This window comes from Calidris pugnax, unplaced genomic scaffold (assembly GCF_001431845.1).
Source record: "Calidris pugnax isolate Ruff unplaced genomic scaffold, ASM143184v1 scaffold34, whole genome shotgun sequence".
NCBI lineage: Eukaryota > Metazoa > Chordata > Aves > Charadriiformes > Scolopacidae > Calidris > Calidris pugnax.
This window is the reverse complement of record NW_015090771.1, coordinates 2,436,180-2,457,607: the sequence shown is the minus strand read 5'-3', so window position 1 is coordinate 2,457,607 and position 21,428 is coordinate 2,436,180. Positions and strand designations below refer to the sequence as shown.

At 39.2% G+C, this 21,428-nt stretch overlaps 1 protein-coding gene across 1 annotated transcript in view; it reads left to right on the top strand.

The window, feature by feature from the left end:
• PPP3CA (protein phosphatase 3, catalytic subunit, alpha isozyme) overlaps positions 1-21,428 on the top strand; it is a 162,401-nt gene that overhangs the window by 66,676 nt on the left and 74,297 nt on the right. The window contains exons 3-7 of the mRNA XM_014940397.1: positions 5,904-6,028; positions 16,274-16,385; positions 17,683-17,828; positions 20,492-20,631; positions 20,963-21,002. Coding sequence (XP_014795883.1) covers positions 5,904-6,028; positions 16,274-16,385; positions 17,683-17,828; positions 20,492-20,631; positions 20,963-21,002 — 563 coding nt within the window. The remainder of the gene's footprint in view (positions 1-5,903; positions 6,029-16,273; positions 16,386-17,682; positions 17,829-20,491; positions 20,632-20,962; positions 21,003-21,428) is intronic.

Sequence of the window (21,428 nt, the reverse complement as noted above, 5' to 3'; positions counted from 1 at the left end):
ATATAATGTTCCTCAGAAACACATACACTTGGAAACAAAGCTCATTTTAGCTCAAAGATTGTGTAATCAAAGACGTGTGACTCTTATATGTGACTTTGTTTTTAAATCTTGGGGAAAACGAAAGCCTGCTGGTTAATAGTTGAGCCCTTCAGGGCTCTACTTCAGGAGCAATGCAGTAGGCTTTCTTGAAGCATCTAAGAATTTCGTGCATATAGTGCTTGCAGTTGTTTTCTCTCAATTATCAGTTGGCTAAGGAAGCCATCTTTGATTCCTCAGCTACAGAAGTTCATCTGGTTTTTGCTTTGCCTTTGTGTGTCCACTTGTGCTTGCAAGTACTCCTTCCTCACTTGGCTTCTTCATTCAGCCTTTGGTAACTTTTCATTGCTCCAAACTACTTCCTTGGAGAAGGGGTTGGGACGTACTTCTTATTGGGGTATGCAACCTCTTTACCATCTTATCCTGTAGACCTGGACAATTGAGCACCCACAAAGCAGCGCGGGCATGTCCAGGTTACACGGTGCGCTCATCCCTTTGTCAGTAAGGCTTTGTAAGCACAGGGTGTCCTTAGAAAATGGTAAGCTCCTGGAAGCATGTGCTAACTAGGGGAATGGTAGGCAGCTAGACACTTCCTAAACCTTGAACAAAGCAAAGCCCCCTGCCATTTGCAGTCTGCCTTCTGCAGCGTAACTCAACAGGGTGGGTTTCTCCCTTAGGTTTTGCAGCATTGCATGTTGCTTTGTTGAAGCACTGTCTCTTGGAGCTCACTGCAAAGATACCCCTAGCTCAGTGAATGTAAAGAACAAGTTGTCAAGCCATGTACTTTCTACACTGTGTTAGTTTCTTCTTTAAAAGGTGTCTTTGCTTCATCGTTGTTAATTGTCGTACGTGCGTGAGTTTGCAGATGTTGCTTCTGAAGCTGCTGATGGAGTGTTACGTATCCGCTCCTAATCCCTGATGACATTTGAAGGTGGGACTATAATCTTGTGATACATGGAATGTGAATTCACTTGAAACAGTAATGGTATTTTACTATCAGGCTATAATGTTACACCAATTAAGTGTATACATGATAAATGAGAAAATAAGTGCAGCATATCCAAACTGTTAGAGATAGAAAATCTTTTAATTGACAGTGTTTAATGTACTATGAATATAAATTTTGTTCTTAATATCCATCTGGAGTGGGAAACCACACAGAATAATCTCTGGATTGAGTTTGTACGTAGTGAAGAGCATTTTAGTTATCTGGAGGAAGGTATCTGAAGAGCATTTTCAGACTTTTTATTTGTGCCAATAATCACTGCAGTCTAAATCACTGCTCTACCACTTTGTCGTCTATAAATAAGCTGGCAATACCACTGCAAAGCTTTGGACTTCCTTCACTGCTAGTACAACTTGAATTTTATGGTTCCTGTTCAATGTTGCTTGTTTCTTTGACATAAATCAGAGGGAGATCTGCTCAGTGAAGCCAACAGAAACATAATTTAATTTGTATTAGGGTGACAGTTTCTAAAAGCAAACAAACAAATGAAAAAACCTTTCTCCATTCTCTCCCCTATGTCCAACTTCTATTTTTATAATAAAATGGTATTTTTTGGATAGTTACATTGGGAAAGTTCTGGTGCTGTAGTGTAAGACAGTGTAGTGGATCCAAGGACCCATCATAACAAGAGGCTTCTCAGAAATGTGATTTCTGAGTATATGCATGGGCAGTCCTGTGAACTTGAATCTTTTGAAGGGACTCGTGTCCCCTGAAAACATCCTCAACAGAGATAAATTTCTAAGGAGCTGACAGGCAACCAGTGTTTCTTAAACCTTCTGATTGCACCAATGAATTCAGTAGGAGATCAGTTTAAAACAGCTTAAAAGATTTCTTTACATAGCTTGTCCTGCAGTTCTGGAGCTTGCTGCAGAGAGAGGTTAGGTGGGTAGATGTTATCAAAAGGTTCAAATAGACAAATTAATGGGCAACAGGTTTGGTGCCTGAACTGATCCCTGGAAGGAGTAAGTCAATGGAAGCACCGTTTTGTTGTTGCCAAGCTGGCAGTTTAAGGATACAAAGAAAGTTGAAAAGTAATGGATAAATTAAGCGATCTTTTTAGGGGGAAAAATATGCCGTCAGATTATTTAGGTATCATAAATTGATGAGTGTAAGAATGTAATGACTTCACTGCACTTTTGGGAAACCGCTGATATAGGAAAATACGTGAATTTCTAATAGAAATACCACCACCAGAAATAGAATTCTAATAGAAATTCCTTATTTTGATAAATTTGTTTTGTATGAACACAATTGCTTCTAATGTTAATCCACACACACACACAAAGTGTGTTTTATGTTCCCTGTGTTCATACTTTAAATCCGTAAGTATGTTGACCCTGGAGATCTTAATTAAGAATTTAATTTCCTGCTTCACTGTACTATTTTTTATTTTGTTGTTACTTGGTGGAAAAATGTTCATGCCTCGTTGAATGTGGTGTTTGATAGCAAGAGCTCCAATATCAAAAGAGGGCCTGCACAGGTATAAAATAGGAAATTTTGGGCATGATTAAAAGGAAGGAGACATCCAATGGTAATGCTTGTACAAGAGTAAATAAAAGCGTATAATAATTAGCGTGCTTTCAAAACTTTTTCTGGAACATAGAGGGGGAAGGTAGTGAACTTAAAGAGCTTGGTAGGGGTAGCGTGAACTGGATGTGGAACCTCTGCTGTGGGCTCTTGGTGGGACAGTGCTGGAAGGCTCTTTGGTAGTGATGGTGAGCTGCAAGACAAGGCATGAAGGGTATGGCAGAGGAGTTGGCTGATGCATGTTTCCACATTCATGAATGGAAATCTACTGCAGGTTCTCTTTTGCCCCCATCTAGTGAAAGATAAAGCATTGATCCAGCTGCCTGGGAAATCTTCCAGTTTTGAGATTCATGGGAGTTGGAAAAGAAAGGTGGGAGAACTGTAGCGTTAGAAGCAGTCGCTTTCAAACCACAAATGGAGCATAGTACTGTATGCATACGAAATTGCCCTTTTATTTGTAAACAAGGCCATCCATCAGGACGTAAATTCACAAGCTTTCCATTGTAAGGATGTTTCAGGTCTATACACACAAGCCTGGTAAGTGTAAGAACCTTAAGCTATGGTGCTGGGCCATCTTGTCTAGACAGTGCTTTTGCCAAGGTTGGTCCAGATGATCTTTGAGGTTCCTTCCAACCTGGTATTCTATGATTCCATTCCATTCCATGCTATTCCACTGAAAACGCTAATTAGATTAACCATACGTAACACTGTGATCTTTCAGTAGGAATTCTGGGATTTGACCGTAATAAATTAAATCCAATGTTGTTTCTTAATTTTGAGTGTCTTCTCTTCCTGCAACTGCAGTTACCTGCTGATTTTAAGCTTCTCTTTTGCAACTGCTTTAGTTACTTGGCAAGGTTGGGTCTGAGGGCGTTTTAGCCTTCCATCTTTTTCTTTTTTTTTTTTTTTTTTTTTTTCCTGGATATGTTTCTGCATCTGTTGTCAAGTATAAAGAGAGTAGGCTGCTGCGTGCAGAGTGCCTGGGCTTTCCTTTGGTATCAGTCTCAAGTCCAGTTCAGAATTTTGCAAATCATGAGATTGCAGGGCTCTGCACTTGTTTCTGTCCTCTTCACTGGTTTGCTCTCTTCTTTTCTGACTTTCCAACAAATTTGTGGGCCTACAGCTACTTGGAGAAAGCTTTCTAACCTTTGTGGTTTCTCTGTAATGGCCTCAATGTATTAACCTGTTCACACATAGAAAAAAAAAAAAACTTCTAAAAACTAATCCTGATTCTTTGTGCTTTAGTGAAAGAGCAGAAGTTAAATACATTTAAAATATTTCAGTTTTATTCAACTTCAGGTTTTTGCAGTTGGAGCAAATGGGGGCGGGTGATAATTGGTAGAGCTGTACAGTTATATAACTAAAAGCTTTTCTGCTGGAAGTTAGGAGAGCAGATTGCTTGGCCATCAATATGCGACACATGTTCTTAATCTTCCCACAGTGTCCATGCAGAGGAGTACAGTCAAGCAGTGTGCATTGGTTTGCTAGATTAATGTGTTCAAATAAAAATGCTATCAAAAAATTTCCTTTGGGGTACTGTTTGTTGGGGTTTTTTTTGAGGAAGAGGGGTGGTGTTATACCACTTGAGGATTTAAATAGTATTTATTTTGCATAATTAATGGCAGATATTATTTTTAGATAGAAATTATAACTGCTGATGGCTTTCAACATGAAGGTTGTCATCTAATACTCTTGGGGAAGGGGGGATAATCAACTTAGGAAAAAGAGATTATACAATGTAACAGTGGTGATAAAAGTACTATATCCTATTTTATGGGGAAAATATTCTGTTACTATCGCAGAGGAATGCTCAGCTAAACAGAATTTGTGAATTGTGTCACCAGTTTCACATAAATATTCATGAAAGCAGTGACTGGGACATAAGTGGTTTTTTTCTGTACCTGAGGGGGGTTGTTTGACTGGTTTTGGGTTGGGTGGGGATTTTTTTTGTTTGTTTTTAGTTTTTGAATGGGATGCCAATATTATATTGATCCTATTGCTAGTGTGTACGTTCAGAGAAAAAGTGATGCAAGTAAAAAATAGGATGTGACAGTGGACTGAGATGAAAGACAGTAATGTATGAACACTATTTGCGTTGCGACTTTGTTGGATTTGGTGTTGCAGCTGTTCTGTGTAGTCCTTTATATCTACATGGAGATGTGACTTCGGCTTCCCCGTGGCATGCGATAAATGTGGGGTTTGTTTATCTGTGATAGAGCAAGACCTCTGTATCAACTTCCAGATAAAAACTCAAACAAGAGCACTGCTTGAATACAGAAGCTTGATCCATTACATCAGAGAGAGCATCTGAAGTCTTCTGAATTTACTGTTAGCAGTAAATAAGAAGCTGTGCTGCTGTTGCAAGATAACAGCAGTCTATCTTGGACTTTTGGTTTATTTGGTTTCTTCATAATCCCCTTCCAGTTTGCATATCGTTGTTTTGTTTTTTTTTTTTTTTAATCATTGAAGGGAGAACTAGTCTGAAGTAACCTCAGTAACAGCCAACATTTTCTTTGTTAAAGGTTGTTGCTAGAAAAGGTCCAGGCTTGTCCCCAAACTGCGGGGTTCTCCCCCTCCCTTGGGTAGAGGAAACAAAGCAAAGCAAAAGGAAGCAGGTTTTGGCACAGCACTGTTAGTTAAGCTTCCATGGGGGGCCTCAAAGAGCATTGCTTACCTTCCTGCAGATGCTTTAAAATCACCCACCATGGAGCCTGCAATTTCCCAAGGTAGCTGAGCCAATCTCTTAGCTCCAAGGCACAAAAAGGGACGTCCCTGCTTAGCCCTGGCCACACATCGCTTGTGCTCTGTCTGTCGTGTTTAGTGGGAGCCGCTCTTTCCAGAGCAGCCGCCTGTTAGATTGGCTTCATTGCAATGAAGTGAAACAAATCATAATTACACGAGGTTAAATAAAGAGGTTAGAGGTTAAAGCATGAACAGTCAGTGTTCTCTTGTGTAAGACATGCTTTGGGAAAGCAAGCAGGCCATTTTTCTGCACAGAAACCAGAAGTCTGAAATTTATCGGTCCAACTAGTGGCATATGAAAATACTTACATACCTATGAAAATAATTACAGGTCAAATTTGCCTGATGGCTCTCCTTTAATTAGTTAGTAGCCTTTTGCACATGTAGATGGATGCACATTATAAAAAAACAGCTTCTGCTGAGCAGTTGCCAGCTCTCACTGGTCGTTTAACTAGAGGATGATGCACAAAATTGTCATAACACATTTCTTATGAAAAAGAGTGACTTCAGAATGCATGTGCCTAAGATGATCTTGCCGTGGTGAATCTGAATATTGATTATTGTTCTTTTTTCTTTTTTTTCTGTCTTCTAGTTTGTGGAGACATCCATGGTCAGTTCTTTGACTTGATGAAACTGTTTGAAGTGGGAGGTTCTCCTGCCAACACACGGTATCTCTTCCTGGGGGACTACGTGGACAGAGGGTACTTCAGCATTGAAGTAAGTTCCTTATTTCTATTTTTGGCTGTGAAACTGCTGTTGTGTATATTTAGCATGATAATTTAACCGGTTCAGGAATACTGGCGGTCATTACAGATACCACTTGTGAGCAAAAGAAGTTCATGTTAATGTCGCTGTTGGGGTTTTCATAAGGTTTGCTTGATATCCAGCCAAATCCCACTAGATCTGTGCTGGAAAGCTGACAGAGAATGGACCTTGGTGCTAACTAGTGGCCATCCAAATATAGCACAGAAGGCTGCTCTGCGGTTTGCACAGGCTAAATCAGATGAATGGACATGAGCTATTAGAAGAAAGACATAACAGAAAAAATAAATAAAAAACTCGGTTTACTTTACATTTAGGTTTATTTGATCTGAGTCTCCTGGATGCAAAATTTTATGAAAACGGAAGGACTACATTTGGGGGTAAATGGGACCAAAAAGCCAGCAGATGTGATGCTGTGCTGGGGAGAAGGAATGACTCCTGTTTAGGTATGGCATGCAGGAGTGCATGGTGTCTGGCTTTTGATGCGGCACTTCTCCAGAGAGAAGTGTTCCACATGTGCCCTGGTGAAGATGCTGAGACTTGGTGCAGACTCGTATCAGGCTACAGAATGTGGAGATTAAATGACAGCATCTTTAGCTGGTTTATGAAGGAAAGTGTCCTGTCCAACTTGTCCACCTCGGACTAGAAGCAAGTTAAATATCAAGCATGAACCCCTTGTTCCAGTGCTCAAAAACCAAAGTGGTTTGTTTCTTCTGTTCTGTGTCGCTGCTTGGTTTTGCAAACTGACAAATGATGAGTTGCACAATTATCAAATAAAAACTAATCTGGATTAGTTCATCCGGGTCGTAGCTGATCTAGTCACTGAATGGTCAGTCAGAAACCCTTACAGCAGCTTTTGAGCTACAGCTTGACTCCTTTCTCTGAAAAGTTCATATTTTAACTCCCTCTGAGTCAGGGGAGAATGCCCATTTACTATTGGAAGCAATATAGGTCCTATGATACATGGTTGTGTGTCTGTGACTAGGTATGATGGCAGCATGTGAGAACACATATACTTCTGCATACCACATCTTAGGATACTTGTCGTACTGATACAAAAATCTGTAATCCCAAGCAGCTGAGTTATTTATATTGTGTTTTTAAAATGGATCAGTGCGTTATCTTGCCAGTGTTATATTTGTAGTATGAAGAGAAGTTTCTTAAAAATAAGATTCAGTAAAACTACTTTTGCTTTATTAGTTCATTTTAGAATTTAATTTAAAATGTTAACAGAATCTTTTGGCACATTTTACAAATAGAAATAGTTCCAAGTGCAAATTCTCTAAAAGCTTAAGAAGTGTAAGGTTCTTTCGCCCACCTGCCAAAAATCGATATAGTCAGGATTTAGTCTCATACTGAAGTCAGCACTTTGATCATGATTTTTTTTCAGCTACATGTGCCTGCTTCCTCCCTTCTCTGGTCCCCAGTGAGCTGTGAGCTAAATCATTGCTGTGGATTGCCGTGCTGGATCACTTGGGGAAGGTTGGGAGCACAGGGGGTGGCTCCACAGCCTTAAACTGTTGAGCAGCTCAGTCTTGAACTGCTGTATTTCAGTTGCAATAACCTCATTCGTATCTCCTGTAGACTTTGACCAAGCCAAGTTGTATCTGGAAGAGGAGAGTTTTGTCTTCATTTCTGTTTACGTTTTTAATGTAAGAAATAGAGCAAGTGAATTTGCTTTAGCTTTCAAGTGCTCATCTGACAGTTTGCCAAGATCTACTCCAGGGCTATTGCCAATTAAAGACAATAGCAAGCAATATAACACAAAGCAAAATAACTTATGGGTGGGGAATAAGCCCCTTAAAATTCCTCATTTAGCAACATGCGCATACATAGTTAGCAAATTTTATGCTGAATTTGATTTTTCCATTCTGGAATGCTACTTCTTCCACTGGAAGCTGTACTGGCTTCTGCCAGCACCAAGGAAATATCTGAGCTGTTGCTTATATTATTCTTTTTCGTATGTAAGGTTCTCAAATCACTGCTTTTTTTGGTCACATAACTGATTCCCCCCACCTGTCACCTTGATTAAAGAATGCCTTTGAAAGGAAAGGCAGTTTTTGGTTTCATAAGTGTATTTAGATGTAGAGCTACGCATTCAGGCATGAACTCAGCACAATAAGTAGTGACAAGGAAAGGAAAATGGTGAAGAATGCAACTTGGCATGTTGGGGGGGGGTGTGCTTTTGGTGGAGAGGGGGCCCTGATTACATCCAGCAGGCACCAGCTCTTGGCAGTACTTGGTGTTGAAGACATCGTGGTGGTAAGCAGTCCTAGCCTGATCTCAATGCATATTTCTACCATGTCAGGCACACAGTGATCAGTATTCCATCCATCTGTTGGCTCCTCTTTCTGCTATGTATAGACACGAGACTATTGCAGTTTGGGGGTCTTTCCAAAAGAATTAAGTAGGTGGTCCATGGTGCTCATCACAAGTAATATAAGCTTTTAAAAAAAAAAAAAAAAATCCCTTCAGTTGCTGTGTGATATTGAGTGTAAATGTGACACCATTGAGCCTAGACCTAGCTGAGTTCTGGCAGTGGGCGAGATAATCCTTGTCTGTGGGCTGCAAAGCATTTGGGATTCTTCTGGATGAAAGGTACTATATAATGTAAGCTATTATCATTAAGAACAGAGGAAGAAATTGCACAAGGTAGGTGGAAGGCATTTGATAATGCAGAGGGAAAAAGAGAAAAGTATTTGTATTGTAAAGCACTCAGCAGAAATGACAGTACTTGCCCCACGGAGCTCCTGATCTCAGGGATCAGTCCTTCACGTGAGTGCTCTGCTCTTACCACAGTTAGCTCCACTGTTTGGAGGAGGGGTGTTTTGTGTCTTGAAAATTAGTTCTAAGGAAGGTGTTGCAGAGACTAACAAGTAAAACCAAAAATATCAAAATTGTAGAAGGGATGAGATGAGGTTTCTTGGCGTAGACCAAATCTTTATGCCATAGCTGCGCCTTCTTTCCCATTTGACCTTTTGGCAGAGGCTGAGTATTTCTTCACTGGGAACGGCAAATTTCAGCAAATTGCAATATCTGATAATGGTGCACTTGTTTCTTCGGCTCTGTAACTGGTAACGTTTCCCTGTTGTGCTTGTGCACTAGTCCAGGGTTTTGACTGCAGAGTAGGAACCCCCCAGTTCTCACTTTCAAACAAGTTTTATGGTCACGGAGAAAAGAAACCCAAATGATCAAAACAGAGGGCTATTTTTAAATCTAAAGAATAGTTAGAGCATAATTGGTTCTGCAGGAATGGGTTGTAAGGAAGAATGACTAATCTCTACCTAAGTCTGAAAGCTCTCTTTCGAAAGGCAGACATAAATGCCATGGGGTGTAGGGGGGAGTATACACATAGACCACTTTTCATCATAGCCTTGGAAAAATTGCAATCGGAGTAAATACCGACTATAATGCATTAATAATATTATGTAAATGAACCATTGGAATTATTTTCTTGCTCAATCCCACATAAAAACATACAGGCTTAAATGTCAATTGAATACCACAAGGTACATACTAATCATTTTTGACAGAGCAGATAGTTAAGATATGGAGAATTAAACCAACGTTCAAAATGAATAAAACCAGAGTTGTGTTTTAAGGTTTAAAACATTTGTATATCTTCATTCCCAAATGCAAAGGCCGAAATTCCAGAAGGACAAACTGGTTTTGTGGTATTTCTAGCAACAGTAAAGTGAGGTGTTTGGAGTGAGTCTGGAATTTGACCATCGGGCCTTGCATCAATTAAAAAAGCATCTGGTGCTTGAGATGCTTCTGAACTCAATGAACTGTTAGAAATTATTAACTGGTCTCTCCCAAGAAAAGAATTACATATAAATAAATTTGTGTTAGTAAACTGTGAGTGAAGTGAATGCTGGTGAAGCTCTGTGTTTGTCGTCTCTCAAAGTCTCCATGCACTTTCTAGGACTTTATTGGAAGAATAAACACCTTTCAGTTTCCTCCGTTGCTCTGGGGCGTTAATGTTTCCCAATAAACAGCTTGATTTAAAGTAGTTTTGGCTAGTCAGAAATAGTTTACCAGTGAAGTTAATTGGTTTTTTTTTCACTTCTCTTGGAGCAAAGAAAATCCTAATAACTTAATTATCCTAAATTTCCTTGCCCTTTTCTTCTTTGTAATAGTAGTAAATATGTTTCTCTGCAGCAAGAGTTTGCATCTTGTAAGGCCTCATTTTTGCTGGACAGTTCTCCTTAGAGCCGTGAATATTCAGTAATTCAGCAAATTCAGATTATTTTTGTATGAATTAGATTCCTAGACTGGATCATCTGTTAGTGTCAGGGCCATCCTGGCAGCTTACCTGGTCCTGTGCCAGCCCTTCCCAGAGAGAATCCCCCAAGATGCCAGGAACCCCTTCTGGCTGTGGGGAGAGAAGATGGGATGGTGCCTTGAAGGTCGTTTGCACCATTCCCACCACTCTGCTTCCAACGTTCTATGGGACCCATCTCCACAGAAGACATCTGGGGCCAAGACACAAGGTCCAATGAGGAAAGCTAGGAGCCACCAATTGGATACCTGTTTAGGAAGTGCTAGCTGTAAGAATTAGAGGAACATTTAAGAAGAAAGAATTTTCTAGTCACTTTTTGGTTGAAAAAGATGTCCTTCCCTTTTGGACATTTGGAGGTCCTTCCAGGGACTGAACTAGGAGTAATGTGGTCTAAACACTAGAAAAGAGTATAAGGCAAGTAGCAACATTTTGCAGGTGATCAAATTTAATAAAATCAGCTGACAGACTAGCTGGAAGAGAGTCTTGCAATAGTTGAAGCCTAGAGTTGCTAAAGTACCATGCGGATGCCAAAACAGGATCTCAAAGCTGCTTGGGAATATTCATCAGATGTTTAAAATAAAAATAAACAGAAGTTGAATGATCAGAATGAGGTTCTTGAACAGCATTCTAGAAACAGCTGAGACCCTGACCATGAGAAATGGATTCACTGTTACTCCATGAGAAGACTATTTCCACAGCAGTCACCTTTTAAATTTTTAATATGCAACCTGTATATACATAAGCAATGGTTTTAAAAACACACAAAAAAACAGGTAGAAAAAGAGAACATTGGCAAAAAAAGTTGTGGCAGCGACTGTAAGTTGTCACTGAAGATCTGGTTGATGCAAGGCTGATGCAATCTTTTTGTCCCTTTTCTGCAACAGAGCATTAAGAGAAGAGATCACACTTTCTGTCTTGAAAGTCAGGGAAAAATAAAATCCTGGTTGCGGTCAAGACAAATATATTTATTTTCTTTATTTTCAGTAGTGTTCAGAGTTTTCTTTCCCCGTGCTCAAGGGATGGTAGTTCAGAAATTACAGGAACTTGCCTCTCCTGTGAGTATTTTGGTTAGAGGCAATATATCTTTATTTGTCTCTGAAATACACCTGTAGTAAATAGTTGTACCAGTAGTGTGAATACAGTCATGTTTGTAAAAGTGTACATGGTTTCCATTGGAATAGCTACTGCATTTTAGAAAGCTAGGTACCATACTGGTATAATGATTTCAGTGCAGTTAAAGTAATGCATTTTTTATATTAGAATCATAGAATTGTCTAGGTTGGAAGGGACCTTTAAGATTGTGTATTCCAACCATCAACCTAACTCTGATGTTAAAAAAAAAAAACACACCAGCCCCCCCCCCAAACAAAAAAAAAACAAAACCAAAAAAACCAAACCCACAAAAAACCACCACCAACAACAAAAAAACCACACCCCAAAAGAAAACCATACGGAAGAACCCCCCACATTACTAAACCATGTCTCTAAGCACTATATCAACCTGTCTTTTGAAAACCTCCAGGGATGGTACCTCAACCACTTCCTTGGGCAGCCCATACCAATGCTTAATAATCCTTTCCTTGTAAAAATTTTTCCTAATATCCAATTTGAACCTCCCCTGGCACAACTTGACGCCATTTCCTCTTGTTCTGTTGCCTGTGACTTAGGAAAAGAGACCGACCGCCCCCGGCTACACCCTCCTTTCAGGGAGTTGTGGAGAGCGTTAAGGTTTCCCCTCAGCCTCCTCTTCTCCGAGCTGAACACCCCCAGCTCCCTCAGCGGCTCCTCATAAGACTTACTCTCCAGACCCCTCACCGGCTTCATTGTCCTTCTCTGGGCCCGCTTCAGCACTTCCATGTCTTTTTTGTGGTAAGGGGCCCAAAACTGGACACAGCACTTGAGGTAGGGCCTCACCAATGCCCAGTACAGGGCACTCACCACGCTGTTCCTGATAAAGGCCAAGATTTAGGTGAGGTGCGTGTTAGCCACAACTGGAATACTGCATCCAGTTCTGGGCTCCCCAGTTGAAGAGAGACATGGAACTACTGGAGAGAGTCCAGTGTAGGGCAACTAAGATGATTGAGGGATTGGAGCACCTCCCTTATGAGGAGCTGGGACTCTTTAGCCTGGAGAAGAGAAGGCTGAGGGGAGACCTTATTTATAAGTATCTAAAGGGTGGGTTGAAGGATGTTGGAGCCGGACTCTTTTCAGTGGTTTCCAGCAATAGGGCAAGGGGCAATGGGCTCAAGCTGGAACATGGGAAGTTCCATTCAAATGTGAGGAAAAACTTCTTTCAGGTGAAGGTGCCAGAGCCCTGGGACAGGCTGCCCAGGGAGGTCATGGAGTCCCCTTCTCTGGAGATCTTCAAGACCCACCTGGATGCCATCCTGAGTGATGTGCTCTGGGCAATCCTGCTTTGGCAGGGGAGTTGGACTAGATGATCTCTAGAAGGTCCCTTCCAACTCCAACAATTCCATGATTCCGTGAAGGGAGGGTGCTGATACAGGTGTCGCTGTGGTCACAATCTAGTGGCGGTAGTAACCGTTTTTCAGTGTTCTGTGTTTTGAGCCCATTACTTGAGATGTGTGCAAGAGGCCTGGGGCTTTTGTTTTTTTCCTTTTCGGAGGGAGCCGAAATGTCGAATTGTGAGGAGGCTCCAATTCAGCATGTGGCAGTGGAGTTAAATCCCGAGTCCGTTTCGAAAATATGTGTCTTTGGCTTACATAGTGCTTAATTACACAGACCTTTTCTTTCCTGATGATGAGGCTGCCAGAGCCTCAGCAGGAAAACAGCTTGGCTATAGGAGCTGGGAGGTGGGCAGATTACCTCTTTGTTATAAACTTCACACATCTGCTATTTCAACAGCTGAAAGATACTAAGCAAGTAAGCAGGGGTGAAGTTTGAGGGCTGACAGTTGAGAAATCTAACCCTTTTTTTATTTATTACAGAATAAGACAGGCCAAAAATACTTTAGAGATGTCCAGATTGCAAGGTCACTTCTGTACATTTTACACAGAGTTGCAGCAGAGCTGACGCGTTGTATAATCTCGATGGAAAAAGTTGGAGGAGGGGAAAAAAAAAAAAGAGATTTTAAAATTTAGCTATTGGGAAGCAGCATAACCAGATAATTGAAGATTTTAAGAACAGATTTTCAACAGGGGAAAACTGTCATAACTCTTTCGACTTCAGTAAGAATTATGATACGTAAGCATAATTAAAAAAAAAACCAAAAAAGAGACAAACCAGAATGTTTGCTCATTATATGTTGTTTGGACATTTTTTTGGTGTGTAAATGACTGCCTAAGTTGAAAAGCCATGAAACATTGTCACCCTCATATTTGTTGTTTAGTTAGCATGGAAAAAAAAACCTGCTAATTAGTTCTTGTTTACTGTTATGATACTACATCACTGGGTTCTGATAAGAAAAGGGAGAAAATTAAATGAACTATCTAAACAAAATAAGTCTCCAGTATGGTACCACCGAAAACAACAAAAAATGGGAATGGTGGGCTTAACGTTACTTGAATAGTGGCAGGGAAACACAGAACTTTCTGGATTGCATTGATTCTTTTATTTTCTCAGCCTGGTTCTCAAGAGAGCTTCAAAAGAAGCATTGAAAAAAGAAAAAAATACATCTATGATAAGCAAATGTAAAGAGATCTACCTGTAAGCAAATACCAAATACCAAAAAGATAAAACTTCCAGCCTTATTTTTCCTGCTTCCCAAATCTGGATGGTATTTGAAGTACCTAGTGCTGATTTCAATCTTGCCAAGGCTTTATGAAAACGGAAAACTTAGTTATAATGGAAATGTAAACCACTCTTTTTCTTTAATAAAGCACTTTGTCTAAGCGGTAATCATTGTGCTTTTCTAAATCATAAGGTGCCTTGGCAGGATTAGAATCTCTAGGGTAACTTAGATACAACTTGAAAAGCTGGAACTTTGCATGGATGGAAATGTTACTTTACGCTTCTTGCCTCACAACATTTACATCAATTTTTTTTAGCCTGTAAGTTCAAAGAATTTGTTGGAGGAATTACGAAGTCATCATTGAAGATATGGGGAACTGCACTGGTGACATGGAGAAGTCCAGGCATCCTTCTCCATTGGAAGGATTTCAGTCTTGAAAGCCAAATCTTCTCTCTGTGTTCAAATGCCAGCAAACCTTCCCCAAGCACACCATTTGTGATTGTTTTGGGCCACAGCAGATAATTCCAGTGACCTAACATCATAATTTCACACTGAATTATGTCAGCGTGATCTACCTGGCATTCTGAAGCCTCTTCTTGCTTCCTGCAGTGACAAAAGCACCTGGGAGGCAGAAGAGGTGGCGGGACCTGGGAGCTCTTCTGTGTGTTTCCAAGGGGAGAATGAATTTTGCACGTCCTGGGGGATGCTGCCTGTATTTTCTGCTCTTTTTACCTGGCTCTAGACCCTTTCAGCAGAAGAGCAGAAATTATGGAGGGCAGGCAGAGCATCCGAATGTTTACATGTTATAAATTCAAGACACAGAGGAGTCGTATGAAACCCCTTCTGCTATGTAATTAATACCCATCCGTGCGTAGGGTGAAGTTGAGCACAAAACTTAAAATGTTGCATCCTTCTTTCTTCTTTTAAGATGAGGACTGTGTGGCAAGTGAGGGAACAGAAATCAAAATGTTGAGACATGATTAACGTAATTATTCTGTTTATCAAGACATTCTGTATTGCGGAAGGGAATTTATACTGCACAAATTTAGAGGCATTACCTTGACAAAAAGGCTGATTTAGCTGTAAGCAGAAACCGTGGTTAGGAGCACATTCTGAATTTCCAATCTATTGATTGTTGAGGTTAATAAAGTAAATAATTGTTGCCAACAGAACGAAGGGGATGCAAATGAAAGTGAGGTTTTGACACTTTTTATGTCTCGTGCAACAGCTCTGCAGTTCATGGACATTTAAGAAAGGAAGAGTTGGAGGAGAAATCATTCAGACCGTTTTCTAGCTCATGTTTTTTAAGAGGCCGTTGTGGTCTGTGCAGCGTTCTTGCAGATGGTGGGCTCATCCCATGGGATGAATGGCGTCTTATTTCCATCAGCTTCCTTGGAGCTATGAGTTTGTCAGTCAGGTACCTGATCAGGGTCATCCTGCACAAAGTTTGCAATTCAGTCATTTGTGGAGAGTCTTGTAATGCTTTGGCATCATTGCTCTGTCAGTTTTCTTTTCAAAACGACTTAATTGGGTGGTTTTAAGAGGTCTGAGCAGAGATTAGCCTCTCTGAGTCTTCTTTTTTTACCTTTAAAAACACATCTAGAAGAAATGTCATCTTAAATAGAAATTTTCTGGAAAGATAAAAGGCTTTATCGAAGCTTTGTGGTGACTTCATTTAATGCAAGATCTTTGTGGGTTGTTTTTCTTGATTGCTTGTACAGAACAATGTTAAGTGAAAAATGAACAAGCGTTCATGTACAAACTGTGTAATACTGGAAGCTGAGGTATTTCCTGAAGTGTGGGTTAAATTGTTCTAGGGCAATTTTTCCTTAAGCCAAAAAATGCAGATCTTCTGTTTCCATGGTGGGTTTCTGCCTAACCTGCCAGGTGGAGAGTGGGCAATTCATTTCAGAGATGGCCAGCAATTACTTTGTGATAGCTGGGGCCACTGAAGGCAGCACACAGCCGAACGGGGAGATACCACTTAATGGAAATTTAAAAGTTTATGAGAATATGCCGATTCTAATTTCAGCCAGTCCAGGATGAAGCACAGAGAAATGTTTGCGTGTAATGTATGAAGAATGAAGTTAACCTGTTGAAAATCAATGCCTCATGCAGCTTAGTTTTTCTTCTGCTTCTTTTTTTTTTATTTGTGGTGGGGGACGTAGCGGTTGAATTACGTCATTAATTATGAATTATGTTTTTCTTTCTTGTTTCTGATTCGCAGTGTGTGCTGTACTTGTGGGCCTTGAAAATCCTTTACCCCAAAACACTGTTTTTACTTCGTGGGAATCATGAATGTAGACATTTAACAGAGTATTTCACATTTAAGCAAGAATGTAAGTCTACCTTATAACCTTTCTCCTCTTAACTCCAGTTGAAAAAAGAACTTGATTTGTTGTTTTGTGAGTCATTGGTATTTGTTTACCATCAGTAATTTTGAATGTATTTTTCATGTTGACTATCAGTAATTTTAAATTGTATTCACTGTTCCCCGAGAGGGTAGTCATCTTGCAGGGGCTGGAGAGGGTGTCTTAGTGGTGGAGGAAGGAAGGGTTTAGACCCCTCTCAGCAGGTAGTGACCAACCACCTGTACAAATCCAGGGTTGTTGCCACAGGTATTGAGCCACTCCAGCTTGCCAACCTGGCCTGGGAAGCAGCCCAGGGCTGCTGAGGGGCCATCTGGTCCCAGATGCTCTCAGTAGACCCATGGTGCCAATGGGGTTTGCAGCCCCACGCAGCAGCCTGGCAGCCAGAACCTGGGGCACGCCAGCTCTGGCACCTCCACGACAGATCACTAGTGGAGGAGGTGGCATCTCACCAGCTCTCATCTGCAGCAGGTGAAAAATGCAAGGAATTTTTAGGGTTTGGGTTGGGTTTGGGTTGTTTTTTTTTTCATTTGTGGTTGTTTTTTCTTTTTTGAGTATAGCATTTTCACATTCAACCTGTAATAGTAGGCTCAAATATTTTTGGTATGCTCTTTTTATGTGAATTTTTTCTGACTTGCAAGAAAGGATACAGTGACACATAAAAGCTCATTAGATGCAGACCTTCACCTGCACAATGAAACTTTTTTCTTTTCTGTGGCTCTGTAAGCTGAAGCTATCGCCGTAAGTCCATGTTCCCTTTTTAGCACTGGGGATAAAGGAAATGTTAATTGGCTCAAAGGCTTCATGGTTTACTGAGTTTAATATGTGTATTGGTAAATTAACATTTCAGCTTCATTGTACCACCTCATTCATTTCATAATGGCATTTCTGTAGATAATTAATTATGAGGGACTAGGCTAAAGTTCTGATTACTTCATAGAGAATATATTGAGCGATAATGTAGTAGGTGATTTTTTTAAGGCTTACTGTATAGATTTCATAGTGGACTCTAATAGTATATTAAAGTTTTTATTTACAGGTTTTTAGAAAAAATTAATAAACTTCGCAGAACTTTTATTAGTTTCACCTCAGAATGTGAAGAATTTTTCCAATTCTAAATAATGTTTTGCATGAGGCAAGCTTTGGTACAGTCCTCAGTGCAAGAGAGGGCAGAGAGAGCAAGGCTGAGATATTAAGTAGCATCCAAATTTCTTTTTTCTTCTTAAATATTGATGGCACTCTCTGATACTGTCTTAATCTTTAAAAGGTAAAATCAAATATTCAGAACGCGTATATGATGCCTGCATGGATGCCTTTGACTGCCTTCCCTTGGCTGCTCTGATGAACCAACAATTCCTGTGTGTACATGGTGGCTTGTCTCCAGAGATCAACACCTTAGATGACATCAGAAAAGTAAGTCTGAATAGCTCTCAGACCTCATAAGTGAACAGTTAATCACCAGCAACTAAAACTTGAGTCCTTTCTCACTGTTGTTCATTTCTGTAAGATGCTTGTATGTCGTTTTGACGTTCATGTTGACATTATCACCTTTTAAAGGTCTTCTTAAATAGAACATAAAAGCAATTGCTGCAGTCACTACTATTTTATCGAGGTGAGGAAATCACCAGCATCCAGTAAAACAAAGGATTTATCACCTTTGTGTTCTAAAAAGTTAAATGTGTTAAGTATGTAAGTATTTAGGAGGGAATGAATACATAGGATTAGTTTCTTTTAAGTATTATCTGCTCACAGAATGTAAGCACACCATCTGATGATTCCTTGCGCCCTGGGGAATGAATACATAGGATTAGTTTCTTTTAAGTATTATCTGCTCACAGAATGTAAGCATGATTCCTTGCACCCTGTTGCGCCCTGTAGGCATTCTCTGCTTTCTTGGAGAAGAGATAAAAATTTCTCTAGAAAAAAATCACAATACTTAAAACCTATAATAAAGAAGCATGGTATGTTTGCAATGGATATAGTCAAAACAACATTATTATTTTAAAAAGAATCAAGACTTTCATTCTCAATAGGCCCTGCCACATTTTTAATAGTACTGCACTTGAGTGCCTAGTAAATTGATGCTTGTGTTGGTACTCTTGTGTTCTTTAGGCATTCTCTGCTTTCTTGGAGAAGAGATAAAAATTTCTCTAGAAAAAAATCACAATACTTAAAACATATAATAAAGAAGCATGGTATGTTTGCAATGGATATAGTCAAAACAACATTATTATTTTAAAAAGAATCAAGACTTTCATTTTCAATAGGTCCTGCCACATTTTTAATAGTATTGCACTTGAGTGCCTAGCAAATTGTCGAAGCAAGGCTTAGTAAATTGATGCTTGTGTGGTACTCTTGTGTTTTGAGAAGTTTCTTATAAATCTCATGATAAATCAGAGACCAACGTGAAACACTTTCTTCATGTAATCCAGTGTTGTTGCAGGTTATTAAGTATTAATTATTTTCAGGTGTTTTGTAAAAAAGATCTCAGTTGATATTTCAAAGAAGAGTTATTTAAACCATTTATTGTGAGTATTTCCAGCAGAAAAGACTTCCTTCTTTCTTGCTTGCATTTTGAAACTTGCAAACATGAATATATACTCCTGAACTTTAAAGTTACTAAAAGATAAATTATATTTTGAGGTTAATTTGTGCCCTACTAAGAAATTAATATGGTTAAAAAAAGGCAAAGGAACCCCCAAAAAAACAAAGCAAAACAAAAAACCCTGAGCCAGCAATTACATGTTTTGGTTTAAGAGCAATTAGATTAAGATATTAATGGTACTTTTAAGAATTACTGAATGTAAAGTTTTGTTTCTGAGGCAAAGGTTCACTGTCTCATTAAGCAAAAATATTTGCTGCCTGAAAATTAGCTGGCTTTGCAACAATGTAATGGCAGAGTGAAATTTTTTAACTCTCAGATTCTACGTTAGTGTCATTAACATCTTAACTTTTCCACCACCAACAACTGGCAGGTTTATTAATCTTTGACAATCAGCAGGAATTGGTTTTGCATACTTATGAATTGTTATTTGATTTAAATGAATTATAGTTACAAAAGCATTAAATGGTAGAAGACTGAAATAAATTAGAAGTATAGGTATGCTATGAATATTTTATGACGAGGATGCAAAGGTAAAGTTGCAGAGGTCTCTTACTGCAATTTTTTAACTGAGTGTTGAAAATATAAAACCCCGATTCTTTGAATTTTTTTTGGGGGGGGAAAAGGGTGAGTTAGGTAGACTACTAAAACATTACTTGATCTTTCTGGTCAGAGTAGAGGATGTTTTGGGCTGCGAGCCTGATTCATACACCCATCTTTAGAAGGGGTGTTTTTATATTAAAGAGTTCTTGCAGAAGAATACCAATTTTTACTATTTCCCTATTTTCCTGTGCTTTGTCTTATTTGCAGTATGGTTCTATATAATTTTATTTTTTTAATACCAATAGTTAGGCAGAAAGAGGAGTTTTTAGCTGCTTATATAAACAAGCATAAGGTTAAGTTTGAGAGCAACAAGAATGTCATGGCAAGATACCATAATGCAGAGGTGTTTTCTTGGTACTTAAATGCAATTTTTTGTGAAAATGCATTTAAATAAAAATGGGAATTGCTTTGAAATAACTTGGTGGGGTTTTTTATTTTTTTATTGAAATGCTTCACTCAAAGAAATCGAGTGCTTTGATGTTTGAAAAAATGATGAAATACAGGAATAGCATCTTCTCGTCCAATGAAATGCTTGCATAAAACAGCAGAAAAAAGGAAAAAAATGCACACAAAAATTCATGTAGAATAGGAATCCACTATATCTCTTATTTTTCAGTTATATCTGTTCCTTCTTCTCTTTGTCAGTGCTAGCAAGGAGTGCAAGGAGTGTTATACTGTTGTTCAAAATCCATTGCTTTAAAGCTGAGAGCAACTCAAAGCTGAAAAATAGATTGCTTTGGGTCTTTGTTTTCCAACCCACGGAATGAAAAATTGTAACTTCACTAGTTAATATTTACTTAGTTTACAATCAGCATTTCTGTGATACATAGTTGAAAGAAGTTAGTATTTCTTTGTCTCCTATTTTTCTTAGTTAGATCGATTCAAGGAACCACCTGCATATGGACCTATGTGTGACATCCTGTGGTCAGACCCGTTGGAGGACTTTGGAAACGAGAAGACTCAGGAACACTTCACTCACAACACAGTCAGGGGGTGCTCGTACTTCTACAGGTGAATGTTCCTACTTTGAATGTGTTTCTGTACATGAACTTGTTTGGGTTTTGAAGTATAAATGTTTGCTTGAAGTTTGTGGCACTACTTAAATAATTGAGCCTTTTTTTCTCCAGGTTTGCCTTGTTTTCAGGTAAATTTGAGTTTGGTTTATTTGAGTCTCGGTTTCACCCACAACTAGGAAACCCCAAAATGTCTTGATTTTATTCTCCAAAGCCTGTGTATTTTGCTTATTTCTGTTCTTCTAAGTTAGAGACTGAATGTGTTGCTTTTAAAAAGGGGTAGGAACTACATTTCTGGTTGAAAATTAGAACTTAATTTTGAATTAAAGGTGCCATCATTGGAAAACTCACTACCTGTTGCTCGGCAGGGTAAGTAAAATTTGAGATTTTCCACACACAGGTACCTTCTTTTTTTATTTCCCCTCACAGTTTTATCAAACTTTTTATTTAAGTTTGGGAATAGTTCTTCCCAAGAAATTCAGGATTTGAACAGCATTGGTTAAATGGGACTTGGTAAGAGCTGAAATTAGTGCTTTTGACATTCTTGCAGATGCATGTATGGACTTAAATGCAAAGACATCGAGTTCTTATTCACCTTTGACATTATTTCTTTCTATTGATGTTTGTTAGTAAACTATAAATGTGAGAACATTCCTGAAAAAAGTAATAGTAATCAGGATAGAAGGACATCTAAAGCAAAGCTGTGGGTTAGTTTGTGACTATTCAAGGGAAACTTTCTTCTCTGTTTCTTTTCTGCTTAGTGATAATTGTCCTTTAAGCCTGGGGTGGGTGGGT